General features: G+C 41.5%; 1 protein-coding gene across 4 annotated transcripts in view; it reads left to right on the top strand.

The window, feature by feature from the left end:
* Positions 1-1173: 1173 nt before the first annotated feature.
* The window catches only part of Lsm14a (LSM14A mRNA processing body assembly factor), a 42901-nt gene continuing 20434 nt past the window's right edge, over positions 1174-23640 (top strand). For all 4 annotated transcript variants that reach the window (XM_050118991.1, XM_050118990.1, XM_050118989.1 and 1 more), the window contains exons 1-3: positions 1174-1431; positions 17851-18014; positions 21276-21405. In XM_050118991.1, the coding sequence (XP_049974948.1) occupies positions 1311-1431; positions 17851-18014; positions 21276-21405 (415 nt within the window). In that variant the 5' untranslated portion in view covers positions 1174-1310. The remainder of the gene's footprint in view (positions 1432-17850; positions 18015-21275; positions 21406-23640) is intronic.

The following is a 23640-nucleotide window of genomic DNA, read 5'->3' as shown; positions in this document are numbered from 1 at the left end:
CCAACTGTGAAAACTCTGAGTAAAGAAGGTATGCTTGGAACATTATGGAGTTGTGTAACAGGAAGCTAAATCCACGGCCTTATAAGCAGTCTGTTTTTCGTTTTGTGTAACATGTAATCTGTGGAGAGTATTGGAGAGATGTCATCTGACTTGATTTGAAAGAGAGTCCACCATCTCTTGCTACCTGAACATGATGCCCCGGCTACTGTGCTAGAAAAACCTACTAGGAATAAGGGAAATAGATTATTCTTAGGAGACTACTGCAAATAATTCTGGCCAGAGTAATGGAGGCTTCTTGTGGAGTTGTATGGAAATGATCCAAAACTGAACAGACAGGATTTACAGTTAGAATAGATTTGGGGGTGAAGGAGAAGTCAATCCAGGGTTAGGGTCTTCGTGGCTAAGTAAACCGTTCCAGTGCCTGGTTACCTCAGAGAACAACTCTGGAGGGACGAGTTTGGAGTAAAACCGAGCACAGCTACAGCTTTGGACACCGTCTTAAGATGTCAATTTGGCATCCGAACGGAGAGACAGACGATCGTAGTTCAGAAACTGGAGTTGACATAAGAAATCAAAGCTGTAGAGAGAACAACTGGACTTGATAATGTCCAGTGGCATCTTGAAAAACTAGGAACCCTGATCAAGCCATTTGAAGAGTTGGACCCGGCAGGAAGGAGAAACAAGTTTTCGGGACACAGTCCCAGCGCTTCCTGGAGCAGCAGCCTTGGAGGGGTGACACTCGGTAGGCGATGCTGCTGCTCTGGCACGACAGCGAGAGCTCCGTGACCCGCGGATGACCGGCAGCTGGCCATGAGCTAGCAGGCGACCGCTTACAAAGGCACCGGGCTCGTGACAAAGTACTGGCCGCCTAGAAATGGCGGAGGCCGCAGTCAGCGTCACCAGGCGGGATGAGAGCTCGCCACGCGGCGTCTGGATGCCACGAAGAAACTTCCGTCTCTCCGAAACTCCACCGGAGCGAAAGCCGGTGAGCAGCTTCGTCTACTGGACCCGCAACCACCACGGAGAAAGCCACGGACGGTCCGGTACTCGCCGAGTCTCGCGAGAGAGCACGCGGCCTCGCCCTCCCAGCGTGCCCCGCGCCGCCGCCGCTGCCGCCGCCGCCGCCGCCGCGCCGCGGTTTGAGGGCGGGAGGCTGGGGGAGGGTAGCGGAGCCGGCGCAGCCGCCATGTTGGCTCTGAGGCGGCTGCTGTGAGGTGCCGATTGAGCGAGCGGGCGGGCGTGCGGAGCGGCGGCGGCGAGCGCAGCGCGGGATCTGCCTGAGTGCGAGCGGGAGCGACGGCGGCGACGCCATGAGCGGGGGCACTCCTTATATCGGCAGCAAGATCAGCCTCATCTCCAAGGCGGAGATCCGCTACGAGGGCATCCTCTACACCATCGACACCGAGAACTCCACGGTAGCCCTCGCCAAAGGTACGGCGGGGCAGGCCTCGGGCTTGGGGAGCGCGGGCCGGGCGTCCCGGCGGCCCTCGCGCTCTTCTTCCTCAGGGGAGGCCGCTCCCTCGCTCCCTCGCTCCCTGTCCCCCCAGCGACGAGGGCCCGGGGTGCGGCCTCTCTCGGTTCCCGGGCCGCTTCCTTCCCCGGAGCTCCGCGCCTTCCATCCGGGGAACTCCGGGAACGAGTGCGCGGCGCCCGGGGCGGGGCGGGGCGCTCCTGAAGTCCCGGGAACCCGCCGGAGAACACACCCAGGTTCGTGGCTTCCGAGACCGAAATTCTTTCGTTCCGTCTTCTGACCCGCGGAACAAAGCCGGAGGAGTCCAAGAATCTGTCCGCCTACCTTGAGTTGAATGCGGACGTGTGGGTTCCTCGGCACCCATGTTTCTCAGCGTTCTTCGTCTCGGTTGCTTGCGACGGTGCTCGAGTGAAGTCCTGAGCTGGGTGCTCAAAAGTTTGGTTTGGCGCCGCGGACGTGTGCTCGCGGTGGGCCATTGGCACGGTCGAGCCGATCGCATCCGGTTTCTTTCCTCCGTGATTGTTACCTGTTAAATCGAAATTCTGGTGCAACCATCTCTTTAGGGTGCACGTTAAAACGCTGGCTTGCTGTCCCCACGGCCCTCTTTTCTGGAACCCTGGTAGAAAGGAAAGTTCACGTTTGATGATCCAGGACTCTTTGCATGATTCAGATCGAGTATTTCGGGGCGCTGACCGGCTCCGCTGGACGTGTTCTACGGGTAGAGGGTGTAGAGTTAAAGAAGGGGGACCATCCCTACCCCATAGCCTTTAACGTCCGACGGTCTGTGAGTTTTGTTTCCGTTCACACGTGCTGGGCCTTTGCCAGGAAAGCAAAAAGAAAATAAACTTGAGCTTCAGATCTTAGAGGAAGCCCTACAATGGCTTGTTAAATACTCGGGAGGAGTATTTTCCCCCACACCTGGTAGAATTTTAAGACCCGCCTACTAACGCTAGGAAAAGAGGTCTGGGGATAGGAATGGGAGAGTCGTTCCACAGTACCAAACAAGTTTTAATGACCCGTTTTCAGATGTTTTGGTGGACCCTTTTAACAGTTTGTTTTGGGACAAATAGACGTAGGCAAGGAAATTTTTTATGTTGGTGAACCAAACCTGATAGGGATTAGGGGTTCCGTCTGATGGGCAGAGCTCTCGCCTACAAAGTGGGAGATCTGAATCTCATCTCCAATACCAGAAGAGCAACGCTTTAAAAAGGTACACTATAAAACAGTAGGGCGGTATTTTCCACATTTGCATCGTGGTGATACTTGTGTAATTTTTAGCAATTTACTTTTAAAACATCCTTGAATCTGACACTTCAAAAGTTAAGAAGCCTGCTTTTTAAAAAAGCAGAAGGAAGCCTGGCGCTGTGCCACTTGCCTATAGCCCCAGCTCCAAAGGCTTCTTGAACTAAGGAACTTGGGGCCTGCTTAAGCAATACAGGTGGGTCATCTTAGAAAGCAGATAAATACAGGTATCTCAGTTGATAAGCGTGCTTGCTTATCGTGCACGAGATCCTGGGTTCAATCCTCAGTGAGAAAACTGGGTGTGGGTGGTGCATGCCGGTAATTCCTCTAGGGAGTTGGAGGTAGGAGGTCAGGCATTCAAGATCTGCCTGGTACACATGAAAGCCTCTCAGAAAAGACAAAAACTGAAAGGAGTACCACATATCTTCCTCTCTGCCTTGTGGAGTACTGTACCACATCGCCTGCTTTCATCTTTGTAAACGCTCACTGTACTTCAGGATGTATGACTCTCTTTAGTAGTTATTAAAGACTTCACCAATGGTGTGAAACTGGGCATGGTGGCACAGGCCTTTGTCCCAGCATTCAAAAGGTAATGGCAGGTGGATTTGAATTCCAGGCCAACCAAACTACTTAGTGAGACCCTGCTTCAAAAACAGCGAGAAAGGCTTGTCCGTAATATTTCTTAATTTAGTTTTGCTTGCTTTTTTTAAAATCTGCTTCTTACTAGTGGAGTTTTTGATTCATAGGGTTAGTTTTACTGATTTTTATTAAAGTGTGGGAAAAGCTCTCTGAAGTTCTTGGTGCTCTCACCAAGTAATCTAGACACTGGTTGAGAACAGTATTTCTCATTAAAGTGGTTTTATAGAGGTTTGGGGGTTTATTTGATAGTCTCATGTAGCTTGGGCTGGCTTCAAACTGGATATACAGTCAAAGATGTCTTTGAAGTATGGATGTGCCAGCGTCCACTTTGAACTCTAGTCCTCTAGCCACCACCTAGGTGCTAGAATTATAAGGCATAGTAACTTTCTGAAAACGCTTTTAGTTATATGTGTGTGGTCTGTGTAGTGATAAGCACATGCAAGTGTAGGTACCGACAGAAACCACTGGGTGTCAGGTTTATTAACCCCACCCCCAGCTGGAATTATGGGCAGTTGTGAACCACTCTCCACTCTTCAGGTGCCTGGGAATCAAACTCAGGCCCTCTGGTATGCACTCTTTTTAACAGGTGAGCCAAAACATTTTCTAAGATTTCTTTCTCCTCTGTTTCCTCTGGATTGGTCCGTTAGTCATTTGGTTTATTTGAGATAGTCTGTCAGTCTTGTAACGCAGGCAGTCCTAGACCTCTTTGTAGTATGTCAGGGATCTTCTGCCTCTGCCCTCCAAGTATTGGTACTGTAGGTGTAAGCCCATGCCCAGCCCTTTTGTTTTTTTGAGGTAGGGTTCTCACTTTGTGGCCTACTCTGACCTTAAACATGAAATTCTGCTTTCAACTCAGTCTTTTTGTTTTGTTTTGTTTTGTTTTTTTGAGACAACGTTCTCTGTAGCTTTTGGAGCCTGTCCTGGAACTAGCTCTTGTAGACCAGTTTAGCCTCAAATTCAGAGATCCACTTGCCTCTGCCTCCCGAGTGCTAGGATTAAAGGCGTACACTACCACCGCCTGGCTCCCCAAAATAATTTTTAAAAGTTATTAAAGAGCTGGAGAAATGGCTCAGCTGGTAGGAGCACCACGGTTAGAACTTTGTGTGTATAGAATGTTTTTCTTTTGGTTTTTATTCTTCTCACAGGTTTGGCTATTTGACAGTTAATACTTCGTTTATTTTCAGCTTAGGGCTATTCAGAACAATGCTTTTAGGGAAATTAGTGTTTAAATACACTGATGTGTTGAAATCATTTTCCGGGGACACACACACACACACATACTTAGAATTTGAATTGCAGAAACACAGTGAGTGTATTCTTCACCAAGTGACACTAAGCAATTTTTCTAGTAGGTGCTTACTAGTTGTTATTTCAGTAGTAAGAATTCTGGTTCCATGTTCCTCACCAACAACAGTACTGGTGCTATAACTATAATTCTTAGCAGCTATAATCTGATGGGTAGGTAGTTCAATGTGGTTTTTATTTTTTTTTATTAATTAGATGTATGTGTAGGAACGTCTGTGCATATGAGTGCAGGTTCCTATGGAGGCCAGAAGTTTGGCCCTTGTGGAGCTGGAGTTACAGGTGGTTTTGAGCCATCTAATGTGAGTGCTGTTAACCACTGAGCTATCTTCAGCCCTTGAATGTGATTTTAGTCCCTATTTCTCTGGCTACTAATGAGTTTTGAAGGTGTTTCCATATCTAAGCCATTTGATATATATCTTTCCTTAAGTGTCTTTGAAATTTGTCACTGGAGTTACTTTCTGGAATTTTGAGTTCTAAATATAAATCCTTTGATGAATGTATATATTACAAATATCTTTTGTGTAATGATTTTATTATAGATATTTCCTCATTTTATGTTTATCAGACTTTTAGGATTAGTTGGGTGGTGTTTCTTTTTTTATTTATCCATGTTAATAACGTGATTTTTTTTTTTTTTGATTTTTCGAGACAGGGTTTCTCCGTAGCTTTTTGGTTCCTGTCCTGGAAGTAGCTCTTGTAGACCAGGCTGGCCTTGAACTCACAGAGATCCGCCTGCCTCTGCCTCCCGAGTGCTGGGATTAAAGGCGTGCGCCACCACTGCCCGGCAACGAGATTTTCTTTAATTCAGTGCTATGCTACTTCATCTTTTGTTGTTTTGTTTTTCACAATTAGGTCTATAATGCACCTGTAATTGGTTTTGTGTAGAGCATAAAATGTTTAGATCTTTAACTTTAGTAAAAGATGCACTTGGCTTTATGATCTGTACTATAATTGAGGTCTTTTACATGGCTGTAAATATAGCATATATATCTGAAACTATAGTTCTTTTGAAACTTGACTAGTTAACATTAGGTATGATATAGAATTAGTGTGACCATATCTGTAGCTTTCCTGGTAGAAAGCCATTACTTATGCCTATTTTAATGCCATTATTAAAAACATTTCTCTCTTTTTTTTTAAATATTTATTTATTTATTTAATATTCTTTCTGTGTGTATGCCTGAAGGCCAGAAGAGGGCACCATTACAGATGGTTGTGAGCCACCATGTGGTTGCTGGGAATTGAACTCAGGACCTTTGGAAGAGCAGGCAATGCTCTTAACCGCTGAGCCATCTCTCCAGCCCCAACATTTCTCTCTTAATGTTCCAGTTTGGGTAATAAGTTGTATCATCCCACAATAAGAAAGTGGAAGCCTGCTGCAGAGGTACTGGTAATGGTTGGTTTCTCTAGTGTTCTGCTAGAGATTTCATAAATTAATTACCTTCTAGAAGGGAAAGCCCAGATAAGTTTGGTGGCCTTTGATCCTAACAACCTAGGTAAATGTCAGAAAGTTTTAAAAAGCAATCTGAAATGACGTTGACAGTTGCCTTTAAGTGTATTTGTAGATAATCTGGGTCATGGTAGTTTTAGCAGCCCCTGTAGTTTGTAGTCCTGTGTTATTCCTTTAGAATTAAAACATCTGGGGTTGGAGAGATGGTTTGGTGGTTGGATGCAGTGACTGCTCTCCCAGAAGAGCTGGGTTCCTCTCAGCGCTCACATGGCAGTTCACAACCATCTGTAACTCCAGTCTCTGGAGATCTGACTCCCTCTTCTGGCCTCCAGGGGACTGACTGCATGTGTTTGGTACATGTAGGCAAAGCTTCCATACACATAACATTTTTAATTAATTTAAAACCCCTAAATAGGGCTGGAGAGATGGCTCAGTGGTTAAGAGCATTGCCTGCTCTTCCAAAGGTCCTGAGTTCAATTCCTGGCAACCACATGGTGGCTCACAACCATCTGTAAAGAGGTCTGGTGCCCTCTTCTGGTCTGCAGACATGCTCACAGACAGAATATTTTATACATAATAAATAAATTATTACATAATAAATGTATTATTAAAATAAAAACCCTAAATAGGAGTATTTAGGGAATTTGCATGAGTGGGTATGTAAAAGAGGAAGTTTTATAGCACATTAGGGAGGTAAACTTTTACTCTGTGACTTAAGTTTTCACTTAGAATAATCAAGTCAGGATGTTGAGAAGAAATGACTGGCACAAATAATTTGTAAAATAATTCCAGTGTGTTTGCACATCACCTATGAATGAATATAGTTAATAAACCCAGTGTGCTAAATGAGGGAAATTCTTACATAATAAACATAAACAAATTCTTGTGTTTAGGTAGCTATCCCTGGGGAGCCTTTTAGGATGCCATCGCAGAGGGAGAGATGGAAAAAGAATGGCAAGTTAGTGAGTTGCCCTTAAACTTCAAGGAATTTGTGTCATCCACAAAGGTGGTAAACTGTTAATCATCTTTCATCATCTGCTGAGTCTTGTTCACTGCCTTAGTTTATCCAATCAAAATCAAAACAATCAAGTTTTACTTTGATTGTTTATGGACCACATAGTCGTAAACGACTGTCCTAGCGGAGCAAGCAGGAGCATTGCAAGTTCCTATGACTTTTTTTTTGAGACAGGGTCTTTTTTATGTAGCTGGCTGACCTGACGCTCATTCCCTATATAGATGGCGTTGGCCTCAAATTCATGAGATCCACCCACCTCTGCCTCAACAGTACTGAGACTACAACACTGGTCACATGTCTGGTCACAAATTGTGTGGTGGAAAAAAATCTAACAACTCACAAAATTGCTACCTCGAACAACAAAGATCTCATGAAATTTAAAGCTCAAATTTCTTTTGTTGCCCTGTTTAATGAGGTTGCCTCAACTAAGCTGAAAAGCATTGTTGCTGCTATAGAAGCCACAGAAATACAGACTTCTAAGAGTCTCTTTGTTTTTTTTTGTTTGTTTGTTTTGTTGTTGTTGTTGTTGTTTTTTCAAAACAAATTTTCTCTGAGTGACAGTCCTGGCTTTGTATACCAGGCTGGCCTCGAGCTCACTACCTCTGCCTACCAAGTGCTGGGATTAAAGACATGCACCATCGCAGCCCAGCAGCTAACTTCTAGGAGTCTTAACTCGGGTGTTGTTTTTCTTGCAAGATGGATAAGATGAGCCATGACTTTCTGTGTGATAATACTGAAAACAGTATAAACCAGGGGGGGAAAAAAGAAGAGGGAAATGAAATAAGAGTAAAGAAGCTTTATTGACATGGTATAACAGCAATTGCTGAATTTAACTCAGTGCTATAGTAAGTACAGGTAGTTGAACTTTTATTCTTCTCCAGGAACACTTTGCCTTTATTTTCTTTCATATTTGTGTAGGTAAAGTGTTGAGTTGGTCAGGCTTATTCTAGTTTTGTGTGTTTCTGGAAGAACATGTGACCCAACAGATTGATTGGAGTACAAAGTACTTGACCACGGCCAAGGGTTTTAGCATTTTTATCTTTTCCTTGGAGATGCAATGCCTTCCTTTTACCCATCCTGATAATTACATAAAGTGTTGAAAAAAAGTAATCAGCCTAGAATTGATACTTAATGAAGTAGCAACTCATTTTTAAGTGCTTAGGAGCAAAAATCCCAAATTCTATCATCCATTCAGCTCTTCTGTCCTGTAGTACTGATGTGACAGTCTTTCGATACCCCTCATTCTCACTCATTTCACTGTCTTTATCCTGTTTAAATTCCCTGAGCAATCATTACAATCAGAGTTTTGTACCTTCCTCACTCCACTTTCCCTACGTCTCTCTTGTACATATGAGCTTGCAGAAATCACTACCCTCGTTATATAATCAATTTCACTCTGAATTTACTTAGATTCACTGACATCAACAGTCTTAGCCACTTCCTAAGAGTCATGTTTCCTCTACTCTTTCCTATGAGGCTCCTGTGTTCCTTCTCTTTTCTTCAAACCTTCAACACTTTCTACCCCTTCCGTTTGTTAACTTGCTTCCTTTTTGACTCAGCAAAGAATAGCAGGCGAAGTGCAGTAGACAACAGTAATGTGCTATAAATTTCAAATGACTAGAAGCAAAGATTTTGGAAGTTTGACAATAAAGAAATAAAAGTGAGGAGATATATATGTTTAACCTGACTTAAACCTGACTTAAACACACAGTGTGGATCCATGTAACAAAACATTACATGGTACCCCATTGATATGTACAATTTCTATGTTCTTATGTATCAGCTTGAAAATAAATAATAGAGCCAGCAATGTGAGTCTATTAAAGATACTTGCTGAAAAGCCTGATGTAATGACCTGAGTCAAATACCTGTAACCTGGGAGCGCACATGGTAGAGGGAGAGAACCAGCTCCTACAGATTGTCCTCTAACTTCACACAGCGTGGCACATGTGTGTGGGCACATAACTTGCCTGCTAGTCAGTATAGACAAACTATCTACACCTTCTGCTCGGTCACTTTGATCATTTCTGTTCTCCTTATTGTTTTCTTCTCTAATTGCAGTTCAGTTTTCCTTGATTGTATCATTTGGGAAATTAAAATATTGTACCGAGCACAAGAAAGAATGCCCAACAGAAAGCAGTTTACAGAGTCAGTATCAGGCTAGGTGTGGAGGCGTGTGCCTTTAATCCCAGCACTCAGGAGGCAGAGGCTGGTGAATCTCCAAGTTCAAGGCTAGTCTGGTCTACTTAGCAAGTTCTAGGACTGTGCAGGGAAGACTCTTAACAACAACAAAAAGTTAAGGTTAAGTGTTGACTGCTGGACAAGGATAGCAGATTAGACTTTTTTTTTTACTTCCTGTTGATAATTCCTATCAAGAATGCACAAAATAAACTCATTTTAAAGGCTTAAATCCACAAAAGACCAAGTAGATTTGGGGAAAAGGTAGATAATATTAACAAAGTTTTGGAGGCCAAACAGGAAGTAAATGAGTTTAAAGAACAAATTCTTAATAGAATTTTGTACCTGTAAGGTGGTAGGTAAAGCCAAGAAGTAATCCGATCTGTACCTTAAGCCCCTGAAAGGCTCAGGATTGGCAAAGGAATCTAGAATACTACAAAGTAATTGAGGATGTAAATAGAGCTAAAAACTAGAGGGTTAGCTCAGAGTTTGTTCACACCGTGTTCAGACCAAAGTTCCTTCTTCATTTATATGACTAGTTACTTTCTTGTTCACTGGAGATGGTAAAGTAATAATAAAACTGGTTCCAGAGAAACCAAGCACACTGAATGCTGAGACAAATGTGCTCAGTGTGTTCTTCTACTAAGCAGTGCATTTTGGCGGTAGGAATTAGTTCTTTGTGTTTGTTTTTGTCTTGTGGGTTTTTGTTTGTTTGTTTTTTGTTTTTTTGTTTTGTTTTTGGAGGTAAATGTCTCACTATATAACCCCAGCTGGTTGGGAACTCTGAAGACCAGGCAGTAAGAGTCACACAACCATCTCCTCTTTCTTTCTTTAGAAGGGTTTTTATTGGTTTACAGATCAGGGAAAGGTGTCTCCATGGTGGCAGAAGTGTGCAGCTGGGACTCCTCCATTGGTAAAATAGAAACCAGAACTGGAATCTGGCTTTGCAACAGTTCCATCATCCTAGTTTCTTTGTGTCTGGTTAGCCGTATCCATTCTCCTTTGTATTTGATTTGGTCTTGTATTCCCTTACATAGCCCAAAATCAAGTCCACGGCCTTGAACTCTACCACTGAGCAGCCATCCCTAATCCCTGAGTTTCTAATTCATAATTGTATTTTAGAAAGTTACATTTCAAACAATTATACCGAAATTCCCAGCTTATTGTCAATTTTACCTGTATGTACATCACATGTGTCTGGTGCCCAAGTTAGAAGAAGGTGTTGGATCCTCTGGAACTGGAGTTACAGATGACTGTAAGTCACCATGTGCTAGGAACCCAGGTCCTCTCTCCAGCCCTACCTAATGAATTCTTTTTTTAAAATCTATTTATTTATTATGTATACAGTATTCTTGGTATTCTGTCTGCATTTATGCCTGCAGGCCAGAAGAGGGCACCAGATTTCATTACGGATGGTTGTGAGCCACCATGTGGTTGCTGGGAACTGAACTCAGGATCTTCAGAAGGTCAGGTAGTGCTCTTGACCTCTGAGCCATCTCTCCAGCCCACCTAATAAATTCTTAACATGCAGTTCACAAGTAGATTTCAAAGTATCAATTCTTGGTGTCCTGAAGTTACATATAAATGAATCTTGTCATGTGTGTAACTTCAGGAAGAGTTAGTAGATTCTAGTAGTTTTCTAAGACACAGATGAGTAAAACTTATCTTCTCTATGCCTAAGATAAAAATATTAACATGTGTGTTTACTTTCCTTGCCTCCTTTCTCAGGTTTATTAGTTTGAAATTGTAGTTACAGGTTTTTATTACATTGCATAATTATGTTCTTAGAATCCCTTTAAATGGTTTTTTTTGTTTGTTTGTTTGTTGGGTTTTGTTGTTGTTGTTATTTTTTTGTTTTTTTTGTTTTTTCGAGACAGGGTTTCTCTGTGGTTTGGAGCCTGTCCTGGAACTAGCTCTTGTAGACCAGGCTGGTCTCGAACTCACAGAGATCCGCCTGCCTCTGCCTCCCGAGTGCTGGGATTAAAGGCGTGCGCCACCACCGCCCAGCCTTTAAATGGTTTTATTAAGTAATATTAATTTATAGGAAATATTTATCTCATGAGTCAACACCAATTTGTTTAGCTGAATTTTCTTTTTTTCATTTGGAGGGAGAGAGGTTTTTTTTTGTGGACTCTGAGGTGTATGTCTTTGTCTGTTCAAACTATTCCTGTTTGTGTGATAGGTTGCATAATCAGCTATCTTGTCTCCTTGTTTCCCCTCCTTCCCCTGGTGCTGGGAATAGGATTTAGGGCCTTACACAAATTAGGCAAGCGTCATATCATCAGGGCATCTCTCTGGGTCCATTTGTTGCCCCCCTCCCCACCCGGTATACTTTTTGAACATTATTCTATAGTTACTCTGGCTACTTTTTCACGGAAGAAGTATGGTGCCGTAGAGCACATCTTATTATTAAATATTTTTCCTCTGTGTAGTTCTGACTGTCTGGGAACTCACTGCATGATACAGTCTGTCCTTGAACTCAGAGAAATCTGTCTGCCCCTACTGAGTGCTGGGATTAGGGTATAAGCAAGGCTTTGTAAATAAATTCTGAATAAATTATTTGAAGTCAGGAGACATCACATTGAAGCTAAGAAGAGTTGGCCTTCCTGCCTTTGAGTAAACAATGAATGTAATAAAACAGCACCTAAAATTTGCCCTTCTTGGAGTGTGGGAGCCAGAAGATTCAAGGACGCTATAGGAAGGCTCACACAGTCAACTGACATGGGCTTATAGGTGCTCACAGAGATTGAATGGGCAACCAGGGAGCCTGCATGAGACTGGCACTCTGCATATATGTTACAGTTGTGTGGCTTGGTCCTCTTGTGGAACTCCTAACAGTGGCAACTGGGGCGATTTCAACTCCTTTCTTGGCTCTTGAGACCCTACTTCTCATTCGGGGTGACCTTACCCAGCCTTAATACATGGGGAGGTGCTTGGTCTTATTGCAACTTGATATGCCATGTTTTGTTGATACTCATGGGAGACCTTTTCCTGAATGGAGCTAGAGGAGGAGATTGGGGGTGGGAGAAAAGGAATGGGCTAGGGGGGGTGCAGCCAGGATATAAAATAAACAAATGAGTTAAAAAATTTTGCCCCTTCTCCTTAAATGTTGCATATTAGTCAAACCTTTGTATTTAAAAGAAAGTTTTAGAGGTAGAGGTCTCAGTCTATGATCAGCTTGCCCTTTGCTTGGGGCCCTGATGGTACAAATGCCCAGTACCAGGAACCTGTGGCAGACAGAAAGCAGATAGAGAAGAGCTGGGTGACAGGATAGATTTTCACAGAACATGTTCTTACGGACTTCTCTGCTAGGACCTGTTTGATGCTGTTCGGATTTCATAATAGTGCTGTCATAATGTGACTCCATGGAGGGATTTGTCCATTGTTTAAGTTACAGCCCTCAGGATCCAGTCGCTCCCCCAAAGCCCATCAGTTGGCAGTCAGCTACCCCACTACATTTCATATCAAGCCATAACCTATTAGATGCTTTTTGATTCACTCCATCCCCAGTAGCCATCCTATCCAAAACTGTCGTCGGTCACCTCTTTCCTGGCCCACCATGGTCCGTCCCTGTCATGTCTCTCTGAAGAAACAGACTCTTTCTGTGATATTTACTCTTTTTTCTCACTGCTTTGTTTATCCATTTTTTCATTTCTTAATATGCATGCATCTCTGCCCTGGGGAGTTCACCCTACCCCAGTATGCCAGAATCATCTTGGACTCTCAGTTCCAATGTTGCACAGTGAAAACAGCTCTTTGGTCTTCATATGATTTCCTTTAATCCTCATTTTTCTCATTCTTATCATTCTTTTCGGTTTTTCGAGGCAGAGTTTCTCTGTGTAGCAGCCCTAGCTGTCCTAGAACTAGCTCTGTAGACCAGACTGGCTTCAAACTCATAAAGATCTGCCTGCCTTTGCCTCCTGAGTTCTGGGATTAAAAGCATTCACCACCACTGCCTGGCTGATCTTGTCATTCTTTATGAGAGGAATAACCTCTTGGCAGTACAGTCTGTGTATAGAATAGCTGAATTAGCACTTGTTGTAGTTCCTGGTTTTTTCCCAAATTGGGGAAGGAAAGGATTAAGTCCCTGGCAGTTAGTGCTCCCTGTCAAGTTATTGTACACCCATGGCTTTCCTGGGTTTCCTTCTGATACATTTTCAAGCTCTGTTAATACTGATTTGTCTTCATATTTAAGAGGAGTCCAAAGGCTCAAGTTCCAGCTTACCCATTGCTCTTGGTTTCCATAGCCACATCTGCTTTATTTGAATGGCAGGTTAAGGCTTTCCTGGAGTGTGGTATAGGGAGCCATAAAAAGTATTCATCAATAAAGTGACTTATCAGGGTCTAACTTGGGAAGTTCATACTGACAGCATTGCATAAGGCCTGATTATCTGAAGGGGAAGCTGTGTTGGTGAGGTCAGTGTACTGTTTAAAGAGGTTAGGGAAGAGGAAATGTAGGCTTAAACCTAGTTTCGTGTTTATCAAGCTTCATCTTTCTGTTTCACTACCAGACCTCAGTTTCTTTGTACAAAGCATGTTAGCTATTTGTTGATCACATGAAAGGTACTTTTTTTTTTTTCTTGGTTTTTCAAGACAGGGTTTCTCTGTAGCTTTGGTGCCCGTCCCGGAACTAGCTCTTGTAGACCAGGCTGGCCTCACAACTCACAGAGATCCGCCTGCCTCTGCCTCCCGAGTGCTGGGATTAAAGGCGTGCGCCAGCGCTGCCTGGCGAAAGGTACTTTTTTCAGAAAAATTTTGCCTAGTTGGAAAATGTATGGTTCAAATTTTGATAAGTATTTATTTAGAAGACAATGGGGGATGCTTTTTTGTTTTGTTTTGTTTGTTTGCTTGTTTGTTTTTCCAAAACAGGGTTTCTCTGTAGCTTTGGAGCCTATCCTGGAACTAGCTCTTTTTTTTTTTTTTTTTTTTAATTGCCAGAACCTTACATGATCTGAAGTTAACAGTCTTTTATTATTATGTGTACAGCATTCTGCCTGCATGTATGCCTGCACACCAGAAGAGGGCACCAGATTCAATCATAGATGGTTGTGAGCCACCATGTGGTTGCTGGGAATTGAACTCAGGACCTCTCGAAGAGTAGCCATCTCTCCAGCCCCTGGAACTAGCTCTTGTAGACCAGGTTGGCCTTGAACTCATGAGATCCGCCTGCCTCTACCTCCCAAGTGCTGGGATTAAAGGTGTGCGCCACCACCAACTCCCAACAGGGGATGCTTTTTGAGGCATGGTCTTGCTGTGTAACCCCCACAGGCCTCAAATTTAGAGTCTTCTTTCCTCAGCCTTCCAAGTGCCGGGATAACCACCATACACCCCCTGAAGGCAGTATTAGGGATATTTTACTTTCTCAGGTGTAGTAATAGGAGCAGCAGGCTGCAGCCCAGCCTCTGTATGGCTAGCTTAGCCGCAGAATAATTATACTGAAACTGTATTCTTTTAAATGCTCCCTGGCCCATTAGTTCCAGTCTCTTACTGGCTAACTCTCACATCTTGATTAACCCATATCTAATAATCTGTGTAGCACCACGAGGTGGTGGCTTACTGGTAAGATCTTAACCTGCATCCATTTTGGAGAGGAGAGCTATGGCGACTGCCCTCACTGCCTTCTTCCCAGAATCTTGTTCTGTTTACTCCGCCTACCTAATTTTCTGTCCTATTAAAGGGCCAAAGCAGTTTCTTTATTTAACCAATGAAATCAACACAAAACAGAAGACTCTCCCATATCACTCAGGTGTGTTTATATCAGTTTTCTTTGGCCGTCCTGTATTCTGTGGAAATGTGTTGGGCTCTCTCTTAACTGACAGGTCCTTAGAATTTACCTTGAATAAACAGATCTGGGGTCATTATTGTTAGTGTGTCACCATGTAAAACCTTAAGAATGGCCAGGGGGGTGGTGGTGGCACACTCGGGAGGCAGAGGCAGGCGTATCTGAGTTTGAGACCAGCCTGGTCTACAAGAGCTAGTTCCAGGACGGGCTCCAAAGCTACAGAGAAACCCTGTCTCAAAACAAAACAAAACAAAAAGAATTTAAGAATATTTTGGATTTTAACATTTCTGGGTTGTTGCTCTGATGAGGGGACCTAGTGATGAATGGACGCCTGAAAGAAATCCCACACTAGCTCAGAATTGAGAAATAGATAGTTATTTATTTAGGGGTAAACTCGCAAATCAGAATTCTCTGCTTGAATGGTGGACAGTGATCAAATTCCGCAGTCCAACAATCCGAACGAGCAGCCAGCAAAAAGGAAGAGGAAAGAAAAGGGGCAGATGCAGGCTCTGTGTCCTCTTACATAGTATAAGAGGCCATGCCCCAGTAGGCGGGCAACCACCAGCTACAAGCCTTCCTATAGCATTACTCTAGGAATTTTTATCTTTGACAGAATCTGTTTGGTTGTCTGTCCTGCTACATTTTTTTTTCCTCTCACATACCATTAGTGTGTGTTGTCTTCAATAAACAAGAAGAAAGTTTGGGGTTTTGTTGTTGCTTGTTTTTTGTAATTCACTGGATTCACCCGGATACAGGTGAGCTGTTTCATTAGGCCTTGGGAAGCCTTATTGAGCCCTCGATTTTGCAGGAGGGCCTTGACTTACCCAATCTATTTCAGAACAAGGTGGTGGGCAGCTTTGAGGGCTGGGATATTATTGTGGTGATGATGAAGATGGGTTAAGATTTATTTTTATCTGTACTTTTCTTAGTTCTGTGTTCTATTCTTCGTCATTCTGTATAGAAAAGGTCGAAGTGGGGACTGGAGAGAGAGCCCACTGGTAAAGAGCAAGTACTTCTTCTGCATAGGACCCAAGTTTGGTGTCTGTATTCCGTCCATATAAGGTAGCTTACAACCACCTGGAACTCCATCTCCAGGGCATCTGATGCCCTCTGCTCTCCTCCATGGGCATTTGTACTCACAGGCACATACTAAAACACATACAAGTACACATCATTTAAAATAAAACAGATCTTTTTATCAAAAGGTTACAGTGTGAACTTTTTTATTTATTTTGTAGGGGAGGGCATGCACCATGGTTCCTGCCTGCTGACATACCATTTGGCTATGAAGAGAAGGCTGGGAGAGTGCTGCTCACCTAAAGCTTTCTGTATCAGTTTCTCTTAGTGTACCTGTGTCCTGGCCTCCATCCACCCATTTGGGTTTGGGAGTGAGATTGTCTGTGGAGAAGGAGTGGGCAAGGGATGCTACTTGTTCTGCCCTGTTCTTTCAGTTTGTACTAAGTCTAAATTAAATGATTGTCCTTTTTGAGACCAGATCTCACTTACTGTGTATCTAAAGTTGCCCCTCAATATAGATTACAGGAATATAGTATACTGCCATGCCTGGTTGTTTAGGTGTTCAGTTTTCTGAGACAGGGTCTCACTGTCATGCTGGCCAACCTTGAACTTGTGTGCAATTTAGAAGAAGAAAATAGGACATTATAAAACCTAAACTTAAATAGCATTGATTTTCTTTCTTTTTTGTTTGTTTGCTTTGGTTTTTCAAGACAGGGTTTCCCTGTATAGCTTTGAAGCCTTTCCTGGAACTCGCTCCATAAACCAGGCTGGCCTTGAACTCATAGAGATCAGCCTGCCTCTGCCTCTCAAGCGCTGGGATTAAAGGTGTTCACCACTACCGTCTGGCAGCATTGGTTTTCAATCTAACTATGGATCTGTTTTATGAAAAATTAACTGCTAGTCTCTCTCTGCCCTTCACTCATTACTCTTGCCATGAGCAGTTTGTGATATTTGATGTTTTCTTATTTGGAACATCACATGGATGCTGGTATTTTCTGTAGTCTCCTAAGTCAGGAATCCTGAAACTAATGTATGAGACTCAGGAGAGTGTCTTAAAATGCAGATTCCCAACACTGCTCACAGAAATTAAATTAATGTAGTTCATTTATAGCCTGCTTACATTGCATGTGATCCACAGTTTAACTTTGACTAATTCCATCTTTGGTGTTAAATGCTGAAAGTTACTATATAGCAGCTGTTTTAGGTCATGAGCATTTTAATCTTGCCCATGGAAACTCAACTTAACTGTTTACCAAGGGAAATATTGCCTCTTTTTGCTTCTCCTTGCCTCAAAACTTAAACTTTGGATTTTGTGGACTGCAAAAATGTTGTCATTCCTTCCCCTATCAAGAACTATGGTGTAAGTTGTCAAATCTTTATTTTGCTGAATGAAAACACTAAAAATAAAATAGCAATGGGGAAAAAAAAAGACGTTTTCATACCTAAAATGAAGAACTCCTTTGAATTATTTACTGAGAACAGTGTTCAGAATCTGCACCACCAAGCAGCCACCAAAGATAAGAGTAAAACTGTGAGAGCACAGCCTCATAACACTGGACTCTTAAATGAGTACGTTCTACTTTGAGCAAAATGTCTTCTATTTTCCTCTTCCAAAAATTTTTGTCTATATATTAATTCTTTCTTATGAATGGTATTTGAGAAAGATACTTGGTATTTGAAACAGAATCCTTAGACCCTGCCTAACTATAATGAGTAACAAATATATATCTCATGTCCTGTTTTCTCACCAGTTCGATCCTTCGGTACAGAAGACAGACCAACAGACCGTCCAATACCACCTCGAGATGAAGTCTTTGAGTACATTATATTCCGGGGGAGTGATATCAAAGACCTCACTGTTTGTGAGCCTCCAAAACCACAGTGTTCTTTGCCTCAGGACCCAGCTATTGTTCAGGTAACTGATAGTAAATTGCCTTTGAGTGGTATAGTTATACCTGATTAGCCTTGGCTTTTGCCTGTTCTGTTTAACGTTCATGTAGTTTACTAGTTAGAAGTTATTTGGATGTGTAAAATTACTTGGATACTTTCTTCTATAGGTTTCTTTGGGGATCATAAGTTGAAGCTGATAAATAGCTGAAGAATTTAAATAAATTTTACAGTAGTTTCTAGTTTCAACATTACTACATTGTTATGCTGGCTAACATTTTTCATAGTTAACTGTGTAAGACTTAATACAAAGCACAGACACTGCACATAAAATGGTGCTTTTTGAGCTTGATACCCATTTTTTTTGCCATTTTTAAGTGAAAAAATTGAAAAGCAAGAAACCACAGTTTGAATGGATCTGGGTAGTAAGACTCCATAATCTAGGACCTGTGCCTCTACACTATGTGGATAGTGGTTCACATTTCAAACTCTGGTGATAATAGCCACTCTGGGATAAAATAACTAGGTTAAGTAGAGGGGGTGTTAAATCATAGTGTGTATTATACTATATGCAATGGTATATAATGAGATACCACAAGCAAGAAGGGTTTTAACATAAATTCTTTAAGGTCCCAAGTTAAAAATTAGACTTAAGTATTCTTAGAATTGAATCTTTACATATTTCATTAAAGATGGATACACCGCTGGGCAATATTGCCCACACTTGCAGTCCCAGCACTTCAGAGGTGGCCATGACCATGGTGCGCACATCAGGAGATGGAGGATTTTCTCCACTACATGCAAGCTTGAGGTCAGACTAGGCTACAGATCTTACCTAGAAACAAAAAATAAGCAAATGCGGGGGGGGGGGGGGGGCTGGACAGGGAAGGAGGGCTGTAGTCTTCTCATGGTTTGTTTCTTGACTTCGTTTTATTTGTAATCTTTTTTCCTCTCATAAGTCTATCATTTTCCAATGTATTTGTTGGTTTTTCAACAAGTCACATATGAGAAAGTTTTAGTTTTCCAGAAATTAATTACTCTTAGACTTACCTTTCCAAAGATTTTTTCTTCTATTAAAGGAAAATATCTACTTAACCCATCTAAGTGAAAATGAGGCAAAGAGCATAGCTCAGTAGAGTTCTTGCCTGGCATATTGAAAAGTCCTGCTTCCGATTCCCAGTGCCAGAGCTGGAAAAAGAGAGAAAATATGAGACAGTTATTAATAACTATTAAGGAAAGTACTTTGATAATATTTTTTTCTAAATATAAAACAGGCTTTTTGATAAGGAACTAGAACTTTAAGCCTTGCAGCAAAAACTATATATTTGTCTCCCTTCTTAATTTTTATTTTGGGGCAACAAAGTCTGAAGTAACCCTAAGAAAACATGAGTCTTTTAGGTTGAGAAAGAAGAGACACGCTGTAATAGAGGTGGCTCCCACACCGGCACTGCTATTACTTTACTTAGTGGCACCATTCAGTTACCAGTCACCTTGAGTGATCAGCTTCATGGAAATAGAAAAGCATAGGTCAGAATGGTATTGAATGACTTCTTCCAGCCATAAGTTCATTTTGCTTGTTTTCATTCACTCGTGCAACCATGTGTATTGAATACCCAGCGTGTGCATATGTGATAGTAGCAGAGAACAAAAGATAAGGTCCAAACTAGCAAGATAATAAGTTAAGGTGCCATGGTGCCAAGCCTGATGACCTGAGTTCTGTCCTCAGATGAACAAGGTAGAAGAGAACATTCTGGTCCTCTATATACATGCCGAAACACCCTCCCCTACACACGCTCAAAGTAAATGTTCTTTAAAAAAATTTAAGGCCTTACCATAAATTAGCTTATAACCCTGTAGTCTTTAATGTAACTCATATTTGAATTGTAGAATAATTTATACGATAAATTAACTATATGTGTATTACAATATATATTTTTATTTAGTAAGTTATTACTAAATTTTATTACCCATAAAAATATCTTAAAAGGGAGAAAGTTTTTATCTTGGCTTACAATTTCAGAACATTTAGTCCACTTGTTATATCTATTATTTGGAGTCTGAGGGGAAACACACTGTCATGGCAACAGGAATATATGGCAAAGGCTGTTTACCTCCTGGTGGCCAAGAAACAAGAAAAGCATGTCAGTGATAGAGAGTATCCCTTCATTCTCTTTCATTCCATCTGGATTTGAAGCCTATTGGTGGCATCCCCATTCAGGACAGATTTCTTAAAAGATTAGCTCTGAAGAAAGCTTTCACAGACATACCAAGGTCTGATTTACTGACCTCCTAAGTACATCTCAGTACAATCAAGTTGACTAGATAAATCATCACATTATAGTTTATTATAAAATCTTCCTTTACTTAATCTAGTGATGTTAAAACATAAGCAACTTTATGTAGGATGTTTGTCTGTATCCCCTTCTATGAATTCAGCAGTGAACCTCAGATGATTGAAAATAAGACAGGTCTGGAGAGATGGCCCACTTGGTAAAGGCACTTGGAACCAGGTCTAATGGCCTGAGTTCAGTCCTCAACTCACAGAGTGGAGGGAGAGAACAGCCTCTACAAGTTGTCCTCTGACCTGTGCATGAATGCATAAACAATACATATTAAACAAATGAATGGATGTAAAAATAAAGGAAAATGATAAGTGAGAGTTCTTTTTATGACAGTACCAGACTACAACCCTTTATTCTGTTTATTTATTTATTTTGAGGGAGTAAGGAACTCAGGTCTCTCGTATCACTATGTAGACCAGGCTGGAATCAAACTCACAGATCTACCTGTCTCTGCCTCCCGAGTGCTGGGATTAAAGTCTACACTACCACTCCCAGCAAGTGCTTTTTCTATAAGCAATTGCTTTGTAACTATTTATTCCCTGTTACAATTAACAGTCAACTGAAGTCACTGTTCATGTATTTCCTAAATCTATTATAAAACTAAACTCAGGAGGAATTTATCATAGAGAAAGTATTTCTAAATAGCATTAAATGTGACTGGTTCGAGAAGACATATTGGGCAGAGAGATAGCTTAGCAGTTAAGAGCACTGACTGCTCTTACAGCAGTCCCAAGATCATTCCCAGAACCCACATGGAGGCTCACAAATAGACAAATATTGAAATAAGGTTGACTGTTGTAATATTAAGTGTATACTTTAAGTCACTGTGATTGCTTTTTTTGTCTGACAGTTAAACTTAGCATGTTTTTTTAAAGGCTAGAAAAATGCTAGTCTTCATTATATGCATGTTGTTTAGAACTTAGAATAACCTATGGTTTTTCTTTCAGTCCTCACTAGGTTCATCATCATCTTCATTCCAGTCAGTGGGTTCCTATGGACCTTTTGGCAGGATGCCAGCATACAGTCAGTTCAGTCCAAGCACATTGGTTGGACAGCAGTTTGGCGCTGTTGGTGTTGGTATGTGATGACATTTTTTCCTTTTTTTTTTTTTTTTGTCTCAATTTTTTGACCATAAAGGTATAAAAAATCTTGCCAAAATGTTGTTTGATCTTTGTTATGTTTGTAAGTTGGGCATGGTAGTGCATTTTATAATCCTAGCACTTGGGAAAAAGGGAGGCAGAAGGATCAGAAGTTCAAGGTTATTCTCATAAACAGCAAGTGTAAGGCTAGCCTAGAACACATGTGACATTGACTCAAAAAAAAAAAAACCCGGGGCTGGAGAGAGGGAGAGAGCAGAGGTTAAGAGCACTGACTGTTCTTCCAGAGGTCCTGAGTTCAATTCCCAGCAACCACATGGTGGCCCACAGCCATCTATAATGAGATCTGGTGCCCTCTTCTGGCTTGTAAGCATCCATGGAAGAAATGTTGTATACATAATAAATAAATAAATCTTAAAAAAAAAAAAAAACGCTTATACTCTTTTAATGTATGAAGTAGTAAATGTATTAAAATGCATTTAAGGAGCTGGAAAGATGGTTTAGTAGTTAAGACTACTTAACTGCTCTTAATATAAGACCCTGGTTCAATATCCAGCACTCACAGTATCTTTAGCTCCAGTTCCTGGTGACTCGGTGCTCTCTTCTGGCCTCCTAGAGTCTTGCAAATACACATGCACATACTCTTGGGCACATACACATTTAATAAATAAGCATTTAACCCGCCAAACATTAACTCAGAGCAACACAGTCCACAGTTTAAAACATTTAATCTAGCGCAAAACACGCTTCTCATGAAATGAAGAATCTCATGTGTGAATACAGATGACATTTGCAAACATGGTGGGGTTTGAAAACCTGAAGAATTTTTTTAAAAACAAACAAATTGCTGGCCTGATTGCACAGCACATGGGGGCTGTTTGCTCCTCTGATCACATAACTGACCTAGAGCTGCAGCTTGCTGCTGTCCAGCCTCATAGAAGAATATCTTACTTCATATGGCTAACCTAGGAAACAATTTAAAGAATAATTTCAACTGAATAAACAGTTTTTTTTCTATAACTATAGAGTTATTGTAGTCAGCCCGTCCTGAATTTGGTGCTATCTTTACTATTACTATTCCTTCATAATAGCTTTATTTGCCTTTCAATCTGCTACTTTACATTATTGAATTTCATTTTATAATGAGAACTTCTAAAAATAGTGGAGAAGATCAGCAGTTCAATACAATTGAGTAAGGGTTTGGAACCTACCTGCAAGGGTTCCAGCTGGCAGCTCCCTTCTTTCCCCTCTGGTAATTTGATTACATGGCATCTCACCGACTCTGCCTTCTTTCTCCCAGCATTCAGTTTAGCTTTCCCCTCCTAGTTCTATTCTGCTAAGCCACTGGCCGAAACAGCTTCTGATGTGGGAGTCCCCTATGTGTGCTGTGATTACCATTAATAAATAAAGAAACTGCTTTGGACCTATAGCAAGCCAGAATTTAGGTAGGCAAGGAAAGCTAAGCTGAATGCTGGGAGGAAGAAGGGCAGAGTCAGAGAGAAGCCTGCAGGAGACAGTCGCTAGGAACGTTAGCCAGTATGTCACGTGGCCATACACAGATTAATAAAAATGGGTTAAATTAAGATGTAAGAGTTTAGCCAATAAGAAGTTAGAGCTAACGGGCAAAATAGTGATTTAATTGATATAGTTTCTATGTGATTATTTGGGGCTAAGGTAGCCAAGCAGCAGGGAACCAACAAGCGGCTCTCTTCTCCTACAAGGTTCTTTATTTATTAACCAATAAAAGCAACACATATACAGGGAAATTTCCCATACCATTTCCCCCTTTCTGTTTAAATAAAAAGGAAGGCTTTAACTTTAACATAGTAAAATTACATATAAAAAACAGGTATAACTAAGGAAAACAATAATTATAACTACCTATTGTTCAACTGCATCAAAAACAATCAGAAGGATTCCTGCTTAAGTAAACAGGAAGTGTATCATAAGCAACTTCCAAAACTCTAGAATTGACAGAGACATCTCCCTGCCTGGATAGTCACCCAAAGTTCTTTTGTAACATTCAGGCATCCATCTTCAGCCTACAGGCTCACAGTATCTGGCAGACTTTTCCATGAAGCAGAAAATTATTTATTATTATTATTATTGTTGATTTTATTGAGTTATTATTTTATTGAGTTGTTATTATTATTGATTTTATTGAGCTGTACAGCTTTGTCGGCTCCGCTCCTTCCTCTCCCCTCCCCTTCAACCC

This window comes from Alexandromys fortis, unplaced genomic scaffold (genome assembly GCF_014885135.2).
Source record: "Alexandromys fortis isolate MF-2015 unplaced genomic scaffold, M_Fortis_MF-2015_v1.1 scaffold_140, whole genome shotgun sequence".
In the NCBI taxonomy this organism is placed as follows: domain Eukaryota; kingdom Metazoa; phylum Chordata; class Mammalia; order Rodentia; family Cricetidae; genus Alexandromys; species Alexandromys fortis.
Note: the sequence above shows the minus strand (reverse complement) of the source record. Positions and strands in the feature narration are given on the sequence as shown.